This window comes from Salvia miltiorrhiza, chromosome 8 (genome assembly GCF_028751815.1).
Source record: "Salvia miltiorrhiza cultivar Shanhuang (shh) chromosome 8, IMPLAD_Smil_shh, whole genome shotgun sequence".
Taxonomy (NCBI): Eukaryota; Viridiplantae; Streptophyta; class Magnoliopsida; order Lamiales; family Lamiaceae; genus Salvia; species Salvia miltiorrhiza.
In genome coordinates this window covers 16,621,534-16,643,675 of record NC_080394.1, presented here as the reverse complement: position 1 = coordinate 16,643,675, position 22,142 = coordinate 16,621,534, and the positions used below count along the sequence as shown (strand labels likewise).

General features: G+C 35.3%; 3 protein-coding genes across 4 annotated transcripts; 2 read left to right on the top strand and 1 right to left on the bottom strand.

The window, feature by feature from the left end:
* The first annotated feature begins 1,204 nt into the window (after positions 1-1,204).
* LOC131001454 (ABC transporter G family member 1-like) lies at positions 1,205-9,466 on the top strand. Of its 2 annotated transcripts, none has more exons than XM_057927845.1 (8): positions 1,205-1,591; positions 1,667-1,746; positions 1,815-2,279; positions 2,352-2,438; positions 2,531-2,641; positions 3,374-3,568; positions 4,379-4,465; positions 8,671-9,466. In XM_057927845.1, exons 1-8 carry the CDS (start codon positions 1,330-1,332, stop codon positions 9,292-9,294), a joined length of 1,911 nt encoding a protein of 636 aa, XP_057783828.1. In that variant the 5' UTR covers positions 1,205-1,329; the 3' UTR covers positions 9,295-9,466. The 2 variants fall into 2 exon arrangements, with proteins under 2 accessions (XP_057783828.1, XP_057783829.1); XM_057927846.1 differs by having other exon boundaries at positions 1,298-1,591; positions 1,671-1,746.
* A 2,184-nt stretch (positions 9,467-11,650) lies between these two features.
* LOC131001451 (protection of telomeres protein 1b) lies at positions 11,651-16,117 on the top strand. Its single transcript, XM_057927843.1, has 10 exons — positions 11,651-12,164; positions 12,266-12,399; positions 12,508-12,700; positions 12,951-13,015; positions 13,130-13,218; positions 13,881-14,162; positions 14,312-14,388; positions 14,479-14,537; positions 15,177-15,329; positions 15,792-16,117. Exons 1-10 carry the CDS (start codon positions 12,044-12,046, stop codon positions 15,996-15,998), a joined length of 1,380 nt encoding a protein of 459 aa, XP_057783826.1. The 5' UTR covers positions 11,651-12,043; the 3' UTR covers positions 15,999-16,117.
* Positions 16,118-17,542: 1,425 nt separating this feature from the next.
* Positions 17,543-20,988, bottom strand: LOC131001453 (uncharacterized). Its single transcript, XM_057927844.1, has 3 exons — positions 20,073-20,988; positions 18,613-18,723; positions 17,543-17,956 (listed from the first exon to the last, which is right to left on the bottom strand). The coding sequence occupies exons 1-3, from the start codon at positions 20,706-20,708 to the stop codon at positions 17,789-17,791; spliced, it is 915 nt and encodes a 304-aa protein (XP_057783827.1). The 5' UTR covers positions 20,709-20,988; the 3' UTR covers positions 17,543-17,788.
* Between the last annotated feature and the right edge of the window lie 1,154 nt (positions 20,989-22,142).

The window sequence follows — 22,142 nt, the reverse complement described above, 5'->3', positions numbered from 1 at the left end:
TTGTTTCGCAGCAGGAGCGAAACTGAATCGATGAAGAAGACACAATTGCGCTAATAAATTTGGAGGGATTCATCACGATTTGGCGCCCTAGATTCTGAAAAAATGGCGGTATTTTTTTTGGCTCATCTTATCCCAATTATGTGAAGGGCAATATGGTAATTTCACCAGATATACTATCGCTTAAATTATGTTATCAAACATATGTATAGAATATATGTATTTTAATTAGTACAGCCTATCAAACATCCAAAACGTGTTATACATACAATATTTATTAACTATCAAACAATAGTTTAATTAATTAAACTTACAAAATATGGATTAAGTATCTCTACCAAGCCGCTCGCGAACTATTCGGAACTCGGTTGGAAAAAAACTCGTTCAAGTTCGTTTAGAGAAGCTCGATAAATAAATAAACCAAACTTGAGCTTAGTAGTATTTGGCTCGTTAGCTCGTGAACATGTTCGTCAAGTGATTCAGCTTAAAAAATATAAATTATTAGTAGATACAACTTATATTTATCCATTAAAATTAATAATAATTGTATTAAATCTCTAATTAATTTTGTTAGTTATAAAAAAATAATTATTACATTTATTATTTTGAAAACATGCTTTACACGACACCATGCTGTTGCATAGTTGAAAAATCCATTGGCAGCCAATGGCAGGTCCATTTTAGAGTTGTTGAAAATTCAATAATATTAATATGACACGCATTTCTTGTTCTTGTACCGTATACGTAGGTGATGTAATTTAGTGGGTGTGTAGGGAGTATAAAATGTTTAAAGAGTTTATAAATTATCAAAGTGTTTAGATAAATGATCTTATAAGCTAGACATAATTTTTTATTGGAGAAAAAAAAACATTTGTTGAGAGAAAAAAAATTGAAAAGAAATAAACTTAAAATGATATATGATAAAAATAACAAATTATAATTGAATAATATTTGTAAAAGAATTGTTGCGTATAAGATTATGAAAAAATAAATTATAGTAGATGAATTTATTTTTTGGGAAGCTTATAAGCACTTGAAATTTATTTTTAGAGTTTATAAATTATTTAAGAACTTATTTTATTAAACACTTTGAAAATACTTTTAAATTCTTAGCAACTTATAAATTGTTTTAAAAAGGTTAGCCAAACACGTCTTGAATTTGATAGCTCTTGATATATATGGACCACCTATACAATTTTGGTAGAAAATTAATTCTCCCAAAAGTACATTGTTGACTTTTCTAAATACAGTTATTTGCTAAATATGTCTATATAAATTGTGCAACCAGTGTACTAGTGTTAGTTCACATATACCAAGAAATTAAACAAGAGAATGGTGAGTAGAATAGAGAGCAGCCCTGGGCCTCTTGAAACATCATCTCCCATTCCATTTTTAAATAAAAGAGGATCTCTATCATCTACTCCCAGCAATGGCATTCACTTAACTTGGCAAGACCTGTGGGTGACGGTGCCGGACAAGCCCGCATGGCGGCCCATCCTCCGCGGCCTCACCGGCTATGTCCAGCCGGCCGAGGTCCTCGCCATCATGGGCCCTTCCGGCTGCGGCAAGTCCACTCTCCTCGACGCATTAGCAGGTTAATTAATTACTCACTTACATACCTTAACAATATTTTGGTTATATATAGATATTAATTATAAATACCATGCAGGCAGGCTCGATTCTAACACCAGACAGAAGGGAGACATCCTCATCAACGGCCGAAAGCAGCAACTTGCATTTGGCATTTCAGTAAGAATGACTAATTACTATCATAATGCAATTAATTTATTCCTAACTTAATTATGGCGGTTTTGAAGTCGTACCTGCCCCAAGACGATGCGCTGGTGACGACGCTGACCGTGAGAGAAGCTGTATACTACTCGGCTCTCCTCCAGCTTCCCGATTCCATGTCGGAATCGGAGAAGAAGGCGAGAGCCGAGGGCACCATCAGAGAGATGGGACTAAACGACGCCATGGACACGAGGATCGGAGGGTGGAACGTGAAAGGGCTGAGCGGCGGGCAGAAGAGAAGGGTCAGCATCTGCATCGAGCTGCTGCGACGCCCCAAGCTGCTGTTCCTCGACGAGCCCACCAGTGGCCTCGACAGCGCCGCCTCCTACCATGTAATGAAACACATCGTCCAACTCGCCCAACACCAACGGATAACTGTCGTTGCATCCATTCATCAACCTAGTACAGAAGTTTTTGAGCTTTTCCATAATCTATGCCTTCTCTCATGTGGCCAGACTGTCTATTTTGGCTCCACTATAGCAGCAAATCAGGTACTTTGATTTACTCTACTTGCATGTAATTTCTAAGTTGTACGTAACCATGTATTTATTTTTTGCAAACAGTTTTTTGAAACAAATGGATTCGTTTGTCCACCTAAGAGGAACCCTTCTGATCATTATTTGAGAACAATTAATCAAGACTTTGATTCGGTGAGCACCGGAATATTAATAAACTATACATAATTAATTCTTGTTATTATATGTAATCTGGAGAAATGTGTTTCATTGTAATTAATATTCAGGATATTGAACAAGGGTTTGCAAAGGAAGCTATTACCGTTCTTGTTAAAGCTTACGAGAGGTCAGATATTTTCCGACAAGTTAAACAGTGTGTGGATGAGATAAGACTACAGGTATGTGCCATGGGAATTAGATGCTACGTCTCTCTCTCAGAAACAGAGAAACCACGTGTGTGGATGAAAAATAGCCTAATTTCAAATTTCTAGCTTATAGATTGAAATAAGTGGTTACTATATTCTTGGAGAATGAAATTCAGCGTACCATATTTTGGCAGCTCAAAATTAATTAATTGTGAAATAGTAATTTTTGAAATTATTGTGTATATAATATACATATAGAGGGGTGGGCTAGCTTATTCGAGTGAGCAGTAGCTAAAGTCAGCTGCTATGCACCACAAGATTATCACAAATGAAAGAATAAACTCCTAAGTTTGCGTTCTTATTGGTTGTAAATTTATCATGGAAAAAGAAATGATAAATAAAATTTCACCCTTTAAATCTTTCATTTCTTTTTCCTCATATCTTATTTGATCCTTACTCATTCCTCCTTTACAGTTTACATTACAAAGGAGGGATAATATTATCCTTCATTTGTAGTGAAAATGAGGAATGAGTAAGGGTTAAGTAGGAAATGAGGGAAAAGAAAAGAATGATTTAAAGGGTGAAATTTTGATTATCCCTTATTTTTTCATGATAAATTTGCAACCAAAGAGAACGCACCCTAAAAGAATCTATGGTACATTAAACAATCTTATCGTGTATAATATGAACAACTTAACATAAATATATTATTTCAGTTAAATAAAAAGTTCAAATTATTGAATGTTTTTTTGTTGTTGTTTGTAGAAGAATGGATTGACGGAGAAGAAAGGGAAGCAAGCAGGATTCATTACTCAATGTGCAGTTTTAACACGAAGATCATCTTTGAACATGTTTCGTGACGTGGGCTATTACTGGTTTCGCTTTGGAATATATACTGCTTTGTGCTTATGTGTGGGAACCGTGTTTCATAATATCGGTTCTACTTATAGTTCCATTCAGGTACCTAAATATATTTACACCTTCAATATATGTGTGATAGAATTAAATAAAAATTCTACGCACTTGAGATTTAGTGTGCCACGACACTTGATGGTTAGAATCGCATTTTGTGTCTCATTCTCTCTTTTTTTTTTTTCAAACAATTTTAATTTTGTATGCATTTGTTTAGTTTTGTGATTTTTAACTAGAGTTTATTGCATCCAATTATTAGGAATATAATTATTTTATGATTTAATTTCACTTTTATTACCTATTAACAAGTTGCTAATTAATTCAAAGTTAGTATATATATATATATATATATATATATATATATATATATATATTTCAAATTTTATAATGACACTTTCTTTGATTCATAATATTAGATATACTCTCTCTGTTCCTATACCCACTCTCACCTATCTTTATTGTGCCATTTAAAGTGGAACGGAAGGAATAATAAATTTTATTTTTATAAAAAATATTATTAAAATAATATATATAGATATAATAATGAAATATGACTGACAAATATATAGAAAATTATGGAACGCTGGAAATCATCCCGATTCTACGAGCTTGAATTTGAATATTTGAGATCTAATCAATCATCATCGTCAAATTTAACCCCTTATTGATTTGAAATTCTATTTTGTACATGTAATGTAACTAATATCACTTGACAAAGGAAATTGATCTCGTGAACAAAAGAATTAATAATAAAAACGGAACTTTGATCAAAATTCTGTCTAAAAATTATTTTTGAGTTGATTTACTAACATCAATTTACCCCAGTTACTTGGTTCATTTTTCTTATTATTTTGACAGGCTAGGGCTTCAATGCTGGTTTTTGTTTCATCTTTCATGACATTTATGGCAATTGGAGGCTTCCCTTCCTTTGTGGAGGATATGAAAGTAAGTCCCCGCTGCTAGAAAATACGACTTTAACGATGAAAAATTCAATCCTTAAAAATGAAAAAAATAATTGTTAAAATGATAACGATTGAATTAATTGGTCGTTATTTGTATGGTCATTCCGAAAATTAATGATCGAAAACTTAATCGTTAAAATATTAATTTTAACGATAAAAAATTCAATCATTATAAATACTGATTTTTATAGTCAATTTTCACCATTTTTTTTAACAATCGAAGTTTTATTTTTAACGAACGAAAAAATCGACCGCTAAAAAAACTTTAAAAGAAAAAACTCATTATCAATTGTAGCAACTTAGCTTTTTATCCAACAAGTATTTCAAATGTATTTAACGTATTTTGAACTCCATCCCATATAGCTTGATAAACTTACCAGTGGGTTACGTCTTGATAAACTTCCCAATGAGACATAGAAGAAGTGTATTATTGATATAAGTAGCACATATCAATACATTTAAACTTTCATTCATTATACAGTCTCATTCTCATGCATACCCTTAGGTAGGGGTGAGCACGGTTCGGTTCGGTGCAAAATCGCGAACCAAAAATTCAAAACCGAAAACCGAATCGATGGTTAAAATTGAACTCGAACCGCACCAATTGGGGGTCCGGAACCGAACCGAAACCGAACCGACCGAACCGAACGATGCAATTTTTTATTTTATTTTTTTCAAAAATACCAATTAAAAATTGTAAAATACACAAATTTGAAATGTCAAATCCTCACAACATGAACATGCCAAATAATTATATATTATAATTGTGAATTAGGGTTTTAGTTTTAGGTTAAAAAATTAGAAAAATAATTATATATTATAAAATAATTATATATAATAAAATATTATGTATCGGTTCGGTTCGGTTTAAAACCGAACCAAAAAATGGAAACCGACACCAACCAAAAATTTTCGGTTTTTACTTTTCAAAATCGAACCGAAAACCGAACCAATAGAATTGGGACCGAACCGCACCAATCCAGTTCGGTTCGGTTCGGTTTTCAGTGTCGGTTCGGTTTCTGTTCACCCCTACCCTTAGGACCCATTTTTTATGCAAAATAAGTGTGGGATAGATAACTATAACACCTTAATATGTTGTTTGCCTTCAAAACTCAAAACACTTTATAAATTAATGGCATGCTATCTATTATCCATAGCGTAAAATCTTTTTGATATATCTTACCAAACATGATATTGATATCTAATAAAATTAATAGATTTTAAAGTCAAAGATATATATCTTATCCCATACCATATACTCCCTCCGTCCCACGAATCTTGACACGTTTTCCTTTTTGGGCCGTCACACGAATCTTGACACATTTCCAAATAAGGTAATAATTATTATCTTCTCTCTCCTACTTTATCACTTTTATTACCTTCTCTCACCTACTTTATCACTTTTATATTTTATTAACTACAAACTTAAAACACTAATCTACAACTCCTTAATTTCCGTGCCGAAACCAAACGTGTCAAAATTCGTGGGACGAAGGGAGTAGCAAACAAGCCCTTAAAATATATCAAAATGATATCTAAGACTTGTGTTGTTGCCGGCGGCAGAGTGAAGCCAAAATAATGATTGAGTACAAAATTAATATTATCGTTATTTTTTTTAAAAAAAAGTTAATATTATCATTAAAAAACGTGTAAGAAATTCTCATCAATTTTAAAATAAGATAAAATATAAAAATAATTAAAAGTAAATGAGGAGAGAGATAGAGAGAGTAGATATAATAAATTATTTCATTTTTTAGGTTTTGGGACATTGTAAACGGGACGCTCAAGAAACGAATTTGGGACGTTCTTACTGGGATGGATGGAGTATACATTAGAAAAATGAAAATTGGTAATAAAAAAATACGTTAACTTCCGAAATTCGGTGATAATAATAATAATAATAATAATAATAATAATAATAATAATAATAATAATAATAATAATAATAATAATAATAATAATAATAATAATAATAATAATAATAGCAACAAATTTCAGTGGTTAATTAAATAAAAAAGATAAAAGAAAATAATTAAGAAAAAAATTTCGATCGTAAAAAAAATTGATCATTAATCGGTCGCTAACAGTGAAAACTAATGATAGAAAATTTCGGTTGTTAATTTTCTATTGTTAACGCCGAAAAAAATAATAGGCCTTTTATCACTTGGTACCTTTTATTTATATTAGCAGAAAGAGTGTACGTTGTACGTGTAAGTACTTTTATTTTATTTGATAAAATCAAAAAATGTAGATATAATATTTATTACTATATTTTATTTTTTTAGTTAGCAATTTGATCTATTTGATTCTACAATTATAGTGAAACCTCTTTAAAATAATAATACTCAATAAATTAATAAATTTTATGAACTAATAAGTTTCTTGGGTCCTAAATTGGATTAGTTCAATAAATCATAAATTTTACTCTCTGTCCACAAAGATTGTGTCTTTGATAAATTTTATGAACTAATATACTTTAAACCTCATTCACACTCAATATTTACAAAACATTCACCCTTTGCTTTTACATTTTTTGTGGGCCAATACTGTCCTTTAATACTAAAATCAAATCTTCCAACTTTTTTTTTAATAAACTTGTGTCCTCCAGTCCACCACACACTCTTTATAGACGAAGAGAGTAATAAATAATAAAATAACTAGTACGTCCGCTTGTGCACGACGAGCATTGAAATTGAACTATGTACATTTTAATTAACTAAATATTAAACAATATCAAAATATAAGCAAATGCTTGTTAATTTAAAAAAGGTAATCCTGAAACTAAAATTATTTTATATTTTCAATAGTTGAAATAACAATTAAATTTTAATAATTGATAATGAGCACTGTAAGTATATAAATTCATCAAAAATCAAAAGTAAGTACAAATGATACTCCATCCGTCCACGATAACATTTTCATGTTTGTTATTTTGATCCATCCACAATATCATTTTCACTTCCATTTATAGTAGTAGTATCCACAAACTTCACTCACAATAATATTTGGACCCAACTCTACTCACAACAATACCCACCAATTAGAAAACCAACACTATCAATTACAAAAGAAAACCAACGCAGTGGATGTCAAATAAATAACTATTCAAACAAAATTAAATTTTATAAAAACTATAATTTTATTAAATAGTATCAATTAAAGGTCAAACTAATAACTATTCAAACCAAATTAAATTTTATAAAAACTAATTTTATTAAATAGTAATAAATTATAACCTTATGTAAATAATTAAATTTGACCATTTTATACGCAATAAAATATTATATAAGAAATGTAGCTACACTTATTATTTCTATATGATTTTGCAAATGAGGTAGGATTTATAAATAATTTTCTTGATTTATTAAGTTTAATTTTATAACATTGATTCTTAAAAAATTATAACACTAAATAATAATGTTGTACTATTTTAGTTGAATCTCGATTTTATTAAAAAGTTGATAACAGTGGTGTTATGAGTGAGTTGTGAGTGAATACGTGATAAGTAACTTGAATAAATACGATAACAAATTTTTATATGCATTTAAATTTTAAATTATACCGATAGTTGTCTTTTATCAGTGGGTTCGTGGAAAAAAAGGGTTGAATATGAGATAGGTGTTGTTCACTTTCAAATAAAACATAGATAATTTCAGTAAATCATCAAATTACATAATTATTCTACTAAAAATCAAACACTATTTTTTATTTTTATTTTTGCAATTACATAATTATTCTACCAAAAATCAAAAACAATTTTATTTTATTTTTTTGCAAGAGATTAGTGAGAAAATACTTTTTATGGACAAAGCGTTCGATTTTGAAATGGGATCTTTTACCATAAAAAACAACGAATTACTATTACAATAGTGCATGCATTTAGTAGCTAGCAACCCTGCTGGATAATAAAAATAGAGGAATTTGTATTTGCTGGTTTAGCAATAGATCAATGGTTAATGTTTAAAATCAAATATCTCGGGTTAAAGTTCACTGTAGCGTGGTCTTAAATTTATTTATTTAATTGTTCATTTATCAAAAAAAATAATAATAAAGGAATTTGTGTGCGGGAGTCGGTCTAATGATAAAGTGGTTAATGTCGAAGGTCAAAAGTCTTAGATTTGAGTGTATCGTGATGCAACCTTTAAATTTAATTATTAATTATGAAAGAAAAAAACATTCACTCGGCAGGTATTCACGCGCGAGCGTCTGAACGGGCATTATAGTGTGGCGGCGTTCGTGGCCGGAAACAGCATCTCGTCGGCGCCATACCTCTTCCTGGTGACGGCGATTCCCGGAGCGATTGCATACTACCTGGTGGGCCTCCAGGGAAGCGCCAACCATTTCTCCTACTTTGTGCTGCTTCTCCTGAGCTGCATGATGCTGGTGGAGAGCTTGATGATGCTGGTGGCGGCCCTCGTCCCCAACTTCCTGATCGGGATCATCTCCGGCGCCGGAATTCAGGGCATCATGATCCTCAACAACGGCTTCTTCCGGCTGCCCAACGACATCCCCAAGGTGTTGTGGAAGTTTCCGGTGTACTACATGTCGTTCCAACGCTACGCCAACGAGGGTTTCTACAAGAATGAGTTTGAGGGGCTCATGCTGCCCGACGGGCAATCCGGGCAGGTCAGCGGCGCCGAGATTTTGGCCCGTGTTTGGCAGATCCAAATGGGCCGTTCTAAGTGGGTGGATTTGGGTGTGATTGTTGGGATGGTGGTGGCTTATAGGTTGTTGTTTTGGGGGGCTATAATGGCGGCCGAGATAATTAAGCATAATAAATCCCCAAATCTTTTCAGGAGATCAAAACTTTGATTCTCTAAGATACTAGTATATGTATATATATTTCATTTACTGAGACGTTCAAATGCAGTAATGTTTGGGTTTAAAGGATAATAGTATTGGATTGTATTTTGATTTTGGATTTTGTGCTTCTAGGAAATATTCGGATGCTAGTTAAATAAAAACTTATCCTTAATTGTTTAAATGTCTGCTCAGTATGGGATAATGTGTGATACGTTTGACTGAAATGTCTTTTATTGTATGTCATATTAATATCATGTTTGAAAATGCATTAAAATATCTGTAAAATATAATATGTTGTTTGATATGATGTATTAAGATTATATAAAATTGACAATAGTTATAATTAAGATTTGTACTACATGTGCCACCTACAGAGGTTGGATACATAATCCCTCAAATCAGTATAATATTTTCGGACTTTTAATTTATAGAGGGCAGTGTGTTTAATATTACTTCTTACCAAATAAGATATTAAAGTGTCATAAATATATTATACACCCTAATCACCCGTACCAAACGAACTTTAAGGGTCATTCTTTTCCACATATTATCTTTTATTTTGTGAGACAGAGGAATAAGTATTTACTGAAAAGATCTTATAGGAAACAAATAAATAATTATCTTCGTCCATTAAATAATCACTCATTCGATAATGGAGATTTTATTTTTCTCCGTCAAATGGGTGAATGTGCTGTGAACATAATAAAGATTTTATTTTTATTATAATTTTAAAATAATTAATTTAGTTCAATAATGGATCTAATAATAATATTTATAAATAAAATTAATACTGCAAATTATAATTAAGCAAGTTTTATACACGGAATAAGAATATTATTTTCTTGTCGTTTTAAAGTAATTAATTTAATTGAATGATAAATATAATAATAAAAATATTAGTAAATACTTCACGTGTCCACAAAATATCTTCTTAAAAGAATGAATAGAGTTCTAAGAATTATATATTTAGTGAATAGAAAATAAGTCTCACAAATTATAACAAGTGATGATAATTATTAGGGTTATTTTTAAAAATGACGGATTCATTACTTGTAATGTATAAATATGTGAAAATTATGAGAGTGATAGTTGATGAAATTAATTCTAAAAATAGATTCGGAAGATGTTCGTGGACGGACGAAAATTGAAAGTAGAAAGATGTTTCATTGATGAAAGGAGTAAAAGGTAATACTCCCTCCGTCCACGAAAGAACTTCGTAGGAGAGATTGACACAAGTTTTAAGAAAAAAGTTGTTGAATGTACTGAGAGTGTAGAAAATATTGTTGAGTGTATTGAGAATGATGAGGTTGTGTAATTAATACTATTAGGGTGATGAAAAAGTGGAAAGTAGGAATAAATAATACTCCATCCGTCCATGAAAGAACTTCCTAGGAGTGAGTGATACGAGTTTTAAGAAAAAGGTTGTTGAGTGTATTGAGAGTAGAGAAAAAGTTGTTGAGTGTATTGGAAATTGTGAAAATGTATTATAATTAATATTGGGAGTCCAAAAATAGGTATGAAATTTTTTTTGAACGTCCCAGAAAGGAAAGATATGAAGTTCTCTCGTGGACGGAATGTATATATTATAAGTGGTGGAGTATAGTCCAAAAATAGATAGAAAGCTCTTCTATGGACGTCCTAAAAAGAAAAAGTAGGAAGTTCTTTATTAATGAAGGGAGTATTAAAGATTACAATTAGTTGATTGTGTGAAATATACTCCTTCCATTTCATTCATAATGACTCATTTTCATTTTTCGTCTATCACATTAATAATGATTCATTCTAAAAAAAACTTCTCACAAAAAGTTACGATCATCTTTTATACTTTTATTATTTAATCACTATTTTTCTTAATACTTGTGTCCCAAAAATAGGGAGCCGTACTCAATGAGTCAAAATTTGTATTCCCCCGTCCCTAAAAATTGTGACCTTATTATCATATTGGGATGTCCCTAAAAATTGTGACATTTCATTAGACCGCAAAAACTTTCTCTCTCACATTTCTAAAAAAATGTGGGATCTAATCTCCACTCAATCACAATTATCACATTTTTTCTTAAAATCCGTGCCACCTCCATTGGATCACAAGTTTTAGGGACGAAAGGAGTATATATTAAAAATAGAATAATAGAATAAATAAAATTTTTGTGGACATACCAAAATAATAAAATAAATAACTATTTCAGGATGGACGAAAGCAATTATAAATAAAATTTTATTGCATGAGAAAACTGATACTCCATCTGTTCACGATCAATGTTTTGTTTTTGACATTTTAGTATGTTCAGGAAAAATGTTTTTTTTTTTTTAAACACTATTCCACAATATAATTTACTATAGTGGGACCCCAACTCCACTTACACCTTAATTTATCCGTGGACGGAGTAAGTAAATGAAATTGAAATTGTAAAATGTGTTGATTATTATTCCAAGTGAAGCTTGATGCAGATTCTGGCGTTTAAAAAGAAGTGCAGATTCTGTTCTTGTATTTTTACGCAGAAATGAAAGATTTCTAAGTAAAGCCAGCAGAAGCAGCTAAATTTAATTTTTGGTGAAAATCAATGACCATTTTACACAGAAAATATAGACTTGCACATTGTATTGTGCTATGGAGACGGGGAAAAATTTCCTACCGAATTCTTCTGCTTTTACGTATTCCTCCTTGTTCGACATCGCCGCCTTCAGAGTTTAGATATACAACTGACCTCTCCGCCTCACAGATTGTTCACAAAAGCTAGGCTTTCGATTTTACTGCAAAATGAGTGCCGACGGTTACACATTTTTGCAAATACTTGACGCAGTTTCTTGTATTAATCAGCGAGTCAATCTTATCGGTGTAGCAACCGAGACCAGTCTTCCAAAACGTACTAAAGGAACCGGTAATTTCCCCCCTTTCGTATTTTCCTAACCTCTTTCATTTTTTAATTTTTATTTTTCAGAAATTATGGGACTGAATTGTCTTTCTGTGTTGGTTTTGAAGATTGTTTTTGCTCGGTAAGGATCATCGATGAATCGCAGCCAAGTGGGATTTATATACATTTTTTTGCTGAAACTATGGAGGAGCTCCCTGCAATTGAGTGTGTTGGAAATATAGTTCTGGTTTCTCATGTTGTGGTAAATGAATAACTACTCTTCTCTCTCTTTGAGCTTTTCTTGGCTGAAGCCTCCCTTGTGTTCGGTGCTAATTGGTTGTACTGGTTATTAAATTGTGGTTTCGTACAGATAAAAACTAGGGCTGAGGGTGTTTATGCTTTGTTTAACAAGAAATTTTCAAGTTTTGCATTATTTGAAGGAAGGGGCTCTACCATTAAGGAACTTGTACCTTATCAAATATCAGCAAAATATAAACCTAGAGAGACAGACAAGAATGCCATAATGAGGTTAAGGAAATGTTCCTTTGGTGACAAAATTGAAGGTAGGTTTGCTTGCCACTGCTTCAGTTTAATCATTCAACACACTTTTTTTTTTTTTTAATGTTTTACTATAACTCATTTATTACCTGAGGCTATTATGTCTATGTGTTCATCACAGGCTGGGGTTCCTTATTTGCTGGTCTATATTTATCTATTTTATTCATTGATTTTCTTGTGAAACATTTCAACATTGAATTTGAAGATAAGTGTGTAGCTTTTGGTTGTTTTTATACATATATGTTTGCTTGACAGCCTTGCATGAGACACTGTTCCTGAGAGAGATCAAAGAAGGCGAATGCTTCAACTTGCTTTGCAAGGTAGTTTGAAATGCTGTAGAGCTGACACACCTCCCATTTTAGAGAGTTGGGGTTCATGTTGCTTTTGCAATTGGTTGATATTATTAATCTTTTGCTCTTTCACTACTGTGTTAGATTTTGCATATTGCTCAAGTCAAGGAAGATGAGTGGATGCTCTTTATTTGGGATGGAACAGACACACCTCCAGTTTCTGTTGAAGCGAAGTTGCATACTTCTCTTTTCCTATATGTTATTAATTCTGAATTGTTTCCCTATTTTTTGTGTCATTGACGCAGAAACTATAGATTTTAGGGTGATATGTAACTCTGAATCAATTGAGCATATCAGGTATTGCCTCTTATGCATGTGAATTGGATATGTAGGACTTGGAATTGTTTCCCTCTTTTGTGTCAGTAGACTAAGGAACTATATATATTTGATCATGACATTTAACTATGCTCTATTTGATTATAATAGGTATCCCCTCTTACGCACACGACATCTGAGGTTTAATTATAATGCCATTACAGCATAGTTGATAGTTGATTTATGGTTTCGAGTGTTAAATTCTGAAACTGAAGATTAGTTATAGTGCCATTACTTCATGTATGGAACTTATGCTGAGGAGGAACCCTGCTCAGCTTATCATCTTCTGTGTAACCATGATCCATGCATTTGAAATAAAAATATGAGCAATATGCATTTTAGGTCATTTTATGATTATAACTAGAAAGCCTTAATATCTTAAGGAACCAAACACGGCTCAGTAATTTCTTACAGATTTAACCTAATGTAAAGCTCTATAAGCAACTAGTAAAATATGCATTTCACACATAAAACATAACCGTGAACTGAAATCCTTTGCTCTTGTGGTATACTATGTCAGATTAGAGGAAGAAAAGGAAAATCCACTACCTTTAGCGCTGGAACCCTCTCCATTATCAAGAGACATTCTATGCACCTTTCCAGGTGTTGGAAGTGTATTTGGGATGGTTGTTGATCGAGGCCGGGAGAAGCTTGGCATTAAGTTTATAAAATCTAACAGATGGGTGAAGTTTATCAACATAAGATGTGAATCTCATGCTGCATTGTGGCGTGCAGTGTTGACACCCTCCTCTAAGCTTTGCTATTTGCCTGATGATGATAAGATTGTAATGCTACGTCAAAGGTCATAAAGTTCATTCAGTATGTTTAATATGATAATTGTGTTTGATATTCTTTCCAAATTATGTAACAGCAACTCAAGTATCTCATATATATATTTTTTTCCGATATTCTTTGTTTTTCAAGTAATTACTAAAGGAATGTGTGATTCAGGAATCATGAGGAGCGCGTCCCTTTGAAATGGGGAAGGATGCCCTTCACATGTTTTCCTTGGCCTTCTTCCATAACAGGTCTTGTTGCTTTGAAGATATGATGACTTTGTACTTTATGTTACCAATACTGATAATGCATGCTTACAATTTTATTTTTTTTGAAATTAGAGACCGATCATCCTGATGTGCCCTTTGTAACCTTGATGGATGTCCTCACTTATCCTGAGGTACCTTGTCACGTTTGCTTTCTCAACCTTATGTTGTTAGTCAGTGTACCTCTCTCATTACATATGTGGATAAGCATCCATACATAAATATTTCCTTGGAGATTTTAGCCTAGTTTTGCAACATTTTGAATTGTTTTATGCAGTTCCTTCATGAAAAAGCATGCTCTCCTACCCAAGTCATTTGTCATTTGATGATTACTTGTTGGATGTCCATCTTGTTATGATTTTATCCACTTCTCGTGATACTTCTATCACTTTGTCTCTTGGAAGTTTTATTTATAGTTATTGTTTGCTCTTTTTAATGTTTAGGTGGATACTTATATTATATTGAGGCTTTACATTATTTTGCTAGATTATAAAAAAAATCATGACTATCTATGCTGGTATTATCTGGTTTCATGGTTACAATATTAAAAGTGGATATCTGATATTCTGCTTACTGCACTATATTTCTTTTTAATTGGTATAAAAATTGTTTCTTGTTATACAATTTAAATGATCTAAGGGAAATTCTAACATATATGCATGTAATATTAGTAACTTACAACTGGATATGCCTTATGTAACACTTATCAAACTTGAATCGTGAGCCTCAGATGACTTGTTGCCACTTCCAACTATTTAATCCGAGCATTGCAGGTGACATATAAATTTAAGTGTGTAGTCCGGATTGTTGCATTATTCCCATGGAGGGTAGAGGACTTCCGTTCGCCTAGTGGAATTTACAGAGTGAGGTTGACTCTGGAGGATCCCACTGCAAGAATACATGCTTTTCTTTATGCAGAGGATGGGGTAAAAGGCCATTCCTTGTGAAAAATTTCCTTTCAGTTTATCCTTTTCATTTTATTTCTAACTTATGAACTTCAGTTTAAGTGTATTCTTGAAAATATTCCACCATTTAGAATGTCACAGTTTAGTAACTGACATTTAGATATTGTCAAAAAAAAAAAAGTCCGGGAGCACATTTCTTAGTCTTGGAAAATTGATGTGTCCGCTCTTTAGACCTTGTCCGTCACCACTACCGATGAGACTAGAAAATGTGTTTTAGAACATTTTGTGACAATGGTCAAACATTAGTTACCAAGAAGATGTTACGTTCAAACATTGGGGCATCTTTGGGAATACGCTTAGACGTAGGGATAATATCATTTTGAAATTTATGCCCTGCATTTGAGTTCTCACTCTTAAGTATGAGTAAATATAAAACAGAAATATGTTGTAGTAACTTTTTATTTGTGTTAATTTGGTACACAGGAAAAGTTTTTTGAGAAGTGTGACTCTGTTGATGCGCTAACAGAAAGGCGGAACATGTTGCTTGGATTAGATAGAGATCCGACGGCGGAGAACGTTACCAGAAAGCCACCATGGATACAGTGTTGCCTGAAGTCTTATTATATCGACAGAGATGATAATTGGGGAAGTAGGAATTATCGGATCTTTGACACTACATGTGTTGGCTGATCATGGTTTGTCGCTGATGGATCAATAGGCTTTAGACATACTTTTAAAAACTGTTGAGATATCGCTTGTTGTGGCTTTGATTAGTTATGGCTTTATTTTAATCAGTTAATTGTGTGAAATGTGAAGTGTGTCTGGGTTTATTGATTTCGTTTGCTTCTTTTACAAGAGCATCCGCAATAGGCTTACTTGATAGCCTACTTGATAGTGGGGAACCATATTGAGTAAGTAGTGCTGCATTGGAGTTACTTGATTTTTTTAGTTTTGATTTTTATGCTTTTCATTTAAATTTAATTGCTCAAATTTAATAACACAATTTATTTCAAATTTAAATTGCATTAATTATAAAATCCTAAATATTACATAAAATTTTAATAAAATGAAAATAATTCTTAAAAATTAACTACTCTGGCCCTAGAGGTCCGAAACGTGCCCGAAGGTGCTCCACCAAATCATTTCGGAGCTGAGCATGTAGATGTCTATCTCGAAGAATTGAATCTCTTCGCACATATTCCTCGAAGGACACCGGTGTTTGTCGAGCACTCTCCGTCGAAGTATTGCTAGACGCCCCGTCGTCATTTCTCCAATTGAGAGCCGCCGCACCTTTGTGCTCCACAATCATGTTGTGGAGAATTATGCAACACAACATAATGTCCTTGAGGTGATGTACGTACCAATTGCACGCCGGACTTCGAATGATTTCCCACTGAGCCTGAAGGACTCCGAAGGCGCGTTCAACATCCTTTCGTGTCGATTCTTGCATCTTCTTGAACCTCGCCTCCTTCGGATTGGTCGCCATTGGTGGACTCTTGACGAAGCAACGCCACTTCGGATATATGCCGTCACACAAGTAGTAGCCCATCCGGTATTCGCGCTGGTTGGCATGAAAGACCACCGGCGCTGCCGTACCTCCTAACACGTCGGAGAAGAGAGGCGACTGATTCAGCACATTGATATCGTTGTTCGAACCAGCGACGTCGAAGAAGGCGTGCCAAATCTACAAATCGTGGGATGCAACGACCTCCAATATCAAGGTGGACTCTCCTTGATCACCGCGTGTGTAGGCGTCGTGCCACGCCTTTGGGCAGTTCTTCCACGCCCAATGCATACAGTCTAAGCTCCCGAGCATCCCGGGAAAACCGTGTCGCGCCTCGTGCTTATGAAGGAGGCGTTGGACGTCCGTGGGCGTTGGACGGCGCAGGTAATAGGCTCCGAAAGCCAGGATGACCGCCTTGCAGAACTTCTTGAGGCATACACGCCCGGTGGAGTCGGAGACTTTGAGATACTCGTCGAAAACATCCACACTAACCCCGGTGGCTAATTGACGGATAGCCGATGTGCATTTCTGCAAAAGAGAGAAAGATTCTCGACCGAGTGCATCAGTGCTCATATGGAAGAAAGTATCTTCACCTTGAACAGCATCGACGATGCGCAAGAACAGCTCCTTCTGCATTCGAAAACGACGCTGGAAAAAAGTAGGACCGTACGTCGAATTGTCGTTGAAGTAGTCTTGCATAATTCGAGTGAAACTCGTCTGTACTCGCAACTTTTAACAAAATTCGTAACTAGACCAACTTGTAACCGTTTCCCCCAACACAAGGTGATTTTCCAAAATCTACAAAACAAGAGTACATAAAATCATCTTATCAATACGATATAACCGCCTGTTCCATGGTGGCAGAGACTACATATGTTCCTGCTCATGTTGCTATAGACAACTCGAAACATTGGTGGAATTCTGGCTAGGGTGCTCGTCGTCTCTGCAGTCCGAATGTTTCTGTCAGTACCTATGGCTATGGTCTGTCGTTGTTGCCTTCTTTCTGCCACGCCATTGTTTCCATTTGGTTGCTTGGAGCCTCGGGTGCTTTTCGATCTTGAGTTTTTACGCGTTTGGCACCATCCCACAACTTCCCCGCTTTCCCAATTGCAAGAATGAGCTCGAGCTGTTTTTGCTGTTGCTCCTACACAACTCAGACGATGAATCGAAGTAAGATTCAGACCATATTAAAATGACAAAACAACTCTGCAGGAACAGGTGAGTAGCTCTCTAATATATGTTCCCACAAAATTTCGGATAAAGCTCTTCAAATAATTACATTTCTACATAAAAATGTAAAGGTAGAAAAGGCATCTAAATTGAACAGCTTATCATTCGTTTGGCACTTTAGGCCAAATTTCTAACAGAGTAATAAAAATATCCAAGAATGGCGCAGGACAACACAAATGCAACTGTAAAGTGGTGGTAAGCATATTGTAGATGCTCTCTCTTCCAAGATTACAACTGGAGCCTGGAGGAGGGTTTTGATTTTCGACAAAGTTACACTAACTTCATGCAGAAGTTACCAACAACAAAAGAAACATATCCTTCAAAAAGTGTAAATATAATGAATCCGAGTGAAATTACAGACAACAAACAGGGAGGAAGGGTTGTTGCCTATATGAGCATATTTGTTCTGCCTTTATCATTTCCACTGATAATGAAGAGCTAAAAAGTGACGAAAAAAAGAGAGGATTTTTTTAGGCGCTTTGCTTCATGGCAGGTGATGATAATTGGTAGAACCTTCTGAATTTCACATAATCGTCCTATCTAAGGTTATAATTCAATAAAAATATATACCTGCATAGAAAGTAGAACCTTCTGAATTTCACTGAGCTCCTTCTCCAAAACATCTCCTTCTGCAGCCAATGCTTGGGTGGCCTGAGAGTTTTTCTGGACCAATAATGCTGTCTGATACAAAAGGCAACAAATTTCAACTTTCTCAACGTCGAAAAACAACCTTCATTTGATTAAATAACCAATACAAAAAACACACACAATAACAACACTCTCTGGAAGACAGAGTAGCATCTTCATACACACATACACCACACACACACACAGGAACCAATGCAGGACCGAACTTTTGTACAAGTTTTCGAAAGCAGAAGTCATACATCTAGGAAAAAATTTGATATCAAACTAATATCATCATGCAAGAGCATTGTATAGCATACTCAAATGAGCACTCCCTATCATATTCTCTCAACACATCAACAATGCCCAAGTAAAAGCAACAAAATTATATATTAAGCGCTAACCATTATATCACTCAAATGAACAGAAATGCTAATATTCGATGCAGCTTAAGTAAAGCTTCATCTACTAGCATTCACCAATCGAGAATCAGTCTAATCCACTCAAATTACTTATTCATAAGCACATTATCTCATAAGATGGTAGTTTATCAATAGATAACTTTGTTGCATTCCTTCTACAATGGACTAAAGCATAGAAACTAGAAAGCCTGCATCATTTTCAGCAGGAAAAACACATTCAGTGCTCGTTTGGTTCAAGTAGAGGAATGGAAATGGAATGGAATCAAATAAAGGAGTGGAATGGTAACAATAACCATTACTTTTATTGAGTGTTTGGTTTAACAATGGAAATGAATCATTAGTAAGGGATTCCATTTCTTTTGTTTCCCCTCTATTTTGAGGGGTAACAAATTGAATGATTGAGTTACCCTCAAGTAAGGGTAATACTTATTTCATTATCCAAACCAAACAACAAGTAATGGATTCAATTACTTGATTCCCTTTCCAACCTATAAAAACACCCAACCAAACGTGGGCTCAATTGAAAAGGAGAAAACATGTCGTATCATCTAAAACCTCAAAACTTCCTATAATCAACAAGTAATCCACTTTCGGAATACTATTCCAAGCAAGAATCTTTCAATTGAAAAGTGTTGAGTTGTGGTTGTGGAGTCCGAATTCTTGGGGTCCGTTTTGTTAGTAAGGGAGTTTAGGAATCCTTGTTAGGGTCGGATTAGGGCTATCTTTCCCATTATAAATAGCCTGTCATGTTCCCTGAAATTGTATCCGAAAAAATATAGTGAAAATTCTATGGCTTAGCAGCGCCCTACATGCAGCTGGGTAACCAATTTTCGTGTGTTTTTTTATAGTTGCTTTGTGCTTTAATTTGTAACAAAAAAGGAGCAAATAAGCCATGCCATCAACATCCCAAATCTACCATGATCCAATCCAAGCAATCTACTTTCCAAATACAAATAGAGAACACAAAAGACAAGAAATCACCTCAGCAATGGGCTCCTTGAGAGCTTTCCGAGTCAGCCTGAACCGAATACCGAGCTTCTCAAGCCGCCTCGACAGCGCCTGAACGATCGTCGCGGCGCCACGCAAATCTTCCTCCAGTTTCTCCACCCTATCCAGCAAATTAGCCGCAGGAGAAGCCGGCACTCTCGAGAGCCCAACGCCGCAAATCCTCCTCCACTGCCGCCGCCGTATCGCCGCCCCGGCAGCCAAGCCGCTCACGAGAACCACACACTGCCACACCAAAACCCTCCTCCCCAACCACCCCAAACCCCCGCCCCTCTGCAGCCCGCATCTCACTGCGGCATAAAAGCAAACAGCTGCGGACGATGCGAGGCTGACGAATTCTAGAACGGAAAGAAAAGTGTCGAGATTGGCGCCACCGTTGCCGTTAGCTTGCTGCTGCGAGGCTCCGTACGGTTCTTGGAATGACTCGGTGATTCTCGCGGCGGCGAGAAGGCTGGGTTGGGGCGCGAAAAATCTATGATTGGGGAAATGGGTCCTCGAATTTGGGGGCGGGAATGTTAATTTGGGGGATTTGGAGAAATGTGTCGGGGAGAAAAGGGAGTGTGTAGGGGTGGGATTCTTGTTAGTGAAGATGGTATAAAGTGTGAGCGCCATCTGCTATCACTCAAGTGGATTGCAGGAGAATTGCGTTTGCATGGTTTTGACTTTCAACACTGAGAGAGAGGAGCGATGCTTTCTATGGCTGCCGCCGGGAGAGACAGCCCACCCGCGCATATTAGCAATTTTTAATTAGGATGCGCCACCTCTAACATTATTTTTTTTCCCATTTCTTTCTGCATTCTTGTGCTCGCTGCAGATAATTGCTAAATAATCTTGTGATCATCAAGTGTTAATAATTTGGGTAATAATTTGATCAACTAAAAAAAATTATTTTGGTAATAATTTGGGTTAATTGTTTGTATACCGATATGACACATGTTAAATATTGTTAATAATAATAAAATATTATGAATATATACCATAAAATTTAGAATTATAATCTATAAAAAAGTTTATTTTCTTTATCTTTAACTTTTTATTTCTTTGTTTTATTTCTTTCTAAAATTATGGAATTCGCTTAATTATAATATATTTAATATGCATATTAAATTAAGGGTTAATTACGCCAAAAACCATGAACTATACCTCAATTTTCAACTTTTCCATGATTTTTTTTTTTACTCCCTCCGTCCCATTAAAGTCGTCTACATTCTTTTCGGCACGGAGATTAAGAAATGGAGTGTTATGTTTTAATTGAGTGGGGCCCATTAAAATTATTGAGTTAATTAAAATAATTTCTTCCTCCTTTCACTTTCTTCTTCATCCACCCACCTCCGGCGAAGTCGCCGGCATCAGTCACCCCCTCATCCGGCGAAGTCGCCGGCGTCAGCCACCCCCTCCTCCAGCGAAGTCGCCGCCACCCTCGTCTCCCTCCCAATCCAAGAAACAATTCAAAATCCACTCAAAAACCAGAAATCACCACCACCACCACCACCGTCTCCAACAACCACCATCTCTGCCAACAACCTTAACACCAGATCTGAACCATAGATTCAAAGAAAGATCTGAGAGACTTTCTTAGGTAGAAGAAGATCTGTGAGATTTTCAAAGAAACGAGCCAGAATCGCTCGGAAGACCGCCGCCGCCGAGCCCTAGATCCTCCATTCGCGGCCCTTGTCTATGGAGGGAGCAGTGTCGCCGCTGTGTGCAGGTGGTAGAGCAGAAACAGAGGAATTCGAGGGAGACGAGGGTGGCGGCACCCGGTGGCGGTTCGCGGCGGCCGGATGAGAAGAGGGGGGGCCGATTTCCGATCTGAACTTGGCTGAGAGAGAGTGAGATCTGGTTTGTGTTGTTAAGCGGCGGAAGTGTCTGGGAGATGGAGGCCGGTCGACGGCTGCCTCGCCGCCGGTCAACCACACCACCTCAGATCTAGGCGCCGGCGGCCATGGGGGTGGTGAGAGGGAGATAGTTGAGACGAGGGACATGGAGGTCAGAGGTGGGGCGAGAGGGAGATAGCAGAGGCCAGGGAGAGGAAAAGGGTCGGCGGTG

Coding starts and splice junctions, on each gene's coding strand:
- LOC131001454 (XM_057927845.1), top strand. CDS start 1,330: ATGGTGAGTAGAATAGAGAGCAGCCCTGGGCCTCTTGAAACATCATCT. Junction 1,747..1,814: donor AACTTGCATTTGGCATTTCA/GTAAGAATGACT, acceptor GCGGTTTTGAAG/TCGTACCTGCCCCAAGACGA. Junction 2,642..3,373: donor TGGATGAGATAAGACTACAG/GTATGTGCCATG, acceptor TGTTGTTTGTAG/AAGAATGGATTGACGGAGAA.
- LOC131001451 (XM_057927843.1), top strand. CDS start 12,044: ATGAGTGCCGACGGTTACACATTTTTGCAAATACTTGACGCAGTTTCT. Junction 14,163..14,311: donor ATTGTAATGCTACGTCAAAG/GTCATAAAGTTC, acceptor TGTGTGATTCAG/GAATCATGAGGAGCGCGTCC. Junction 14,538..15,176: donor ATGTCCTCACTTATCCTGAG/GTACCTTGTCAC, acceptor CGAGCATTGCAG/GTGACATATAAATTTAAGTG.
- LOC131001453 (XM_057927844.1), bottom strand. CDS start 20,708: ATGGCGCTCACACTTTATACCATCTTCACTAACAAGAATCCCACCCCT. Junction 18,724..20,072: donor TCAAGGAGCCCATTGCTGAG/GTGATTTCTTGT, acceptor CTTTTGTATCAG/ACAGCATTATTGGTCCAGAA. Junction 17,957..18,612: donor AGGTTCTACTTTCTATGCAG/GTATATATTTTT, acceptor TGAGTTGTGTAG/GAGCAACAGCAAAAACAGCT.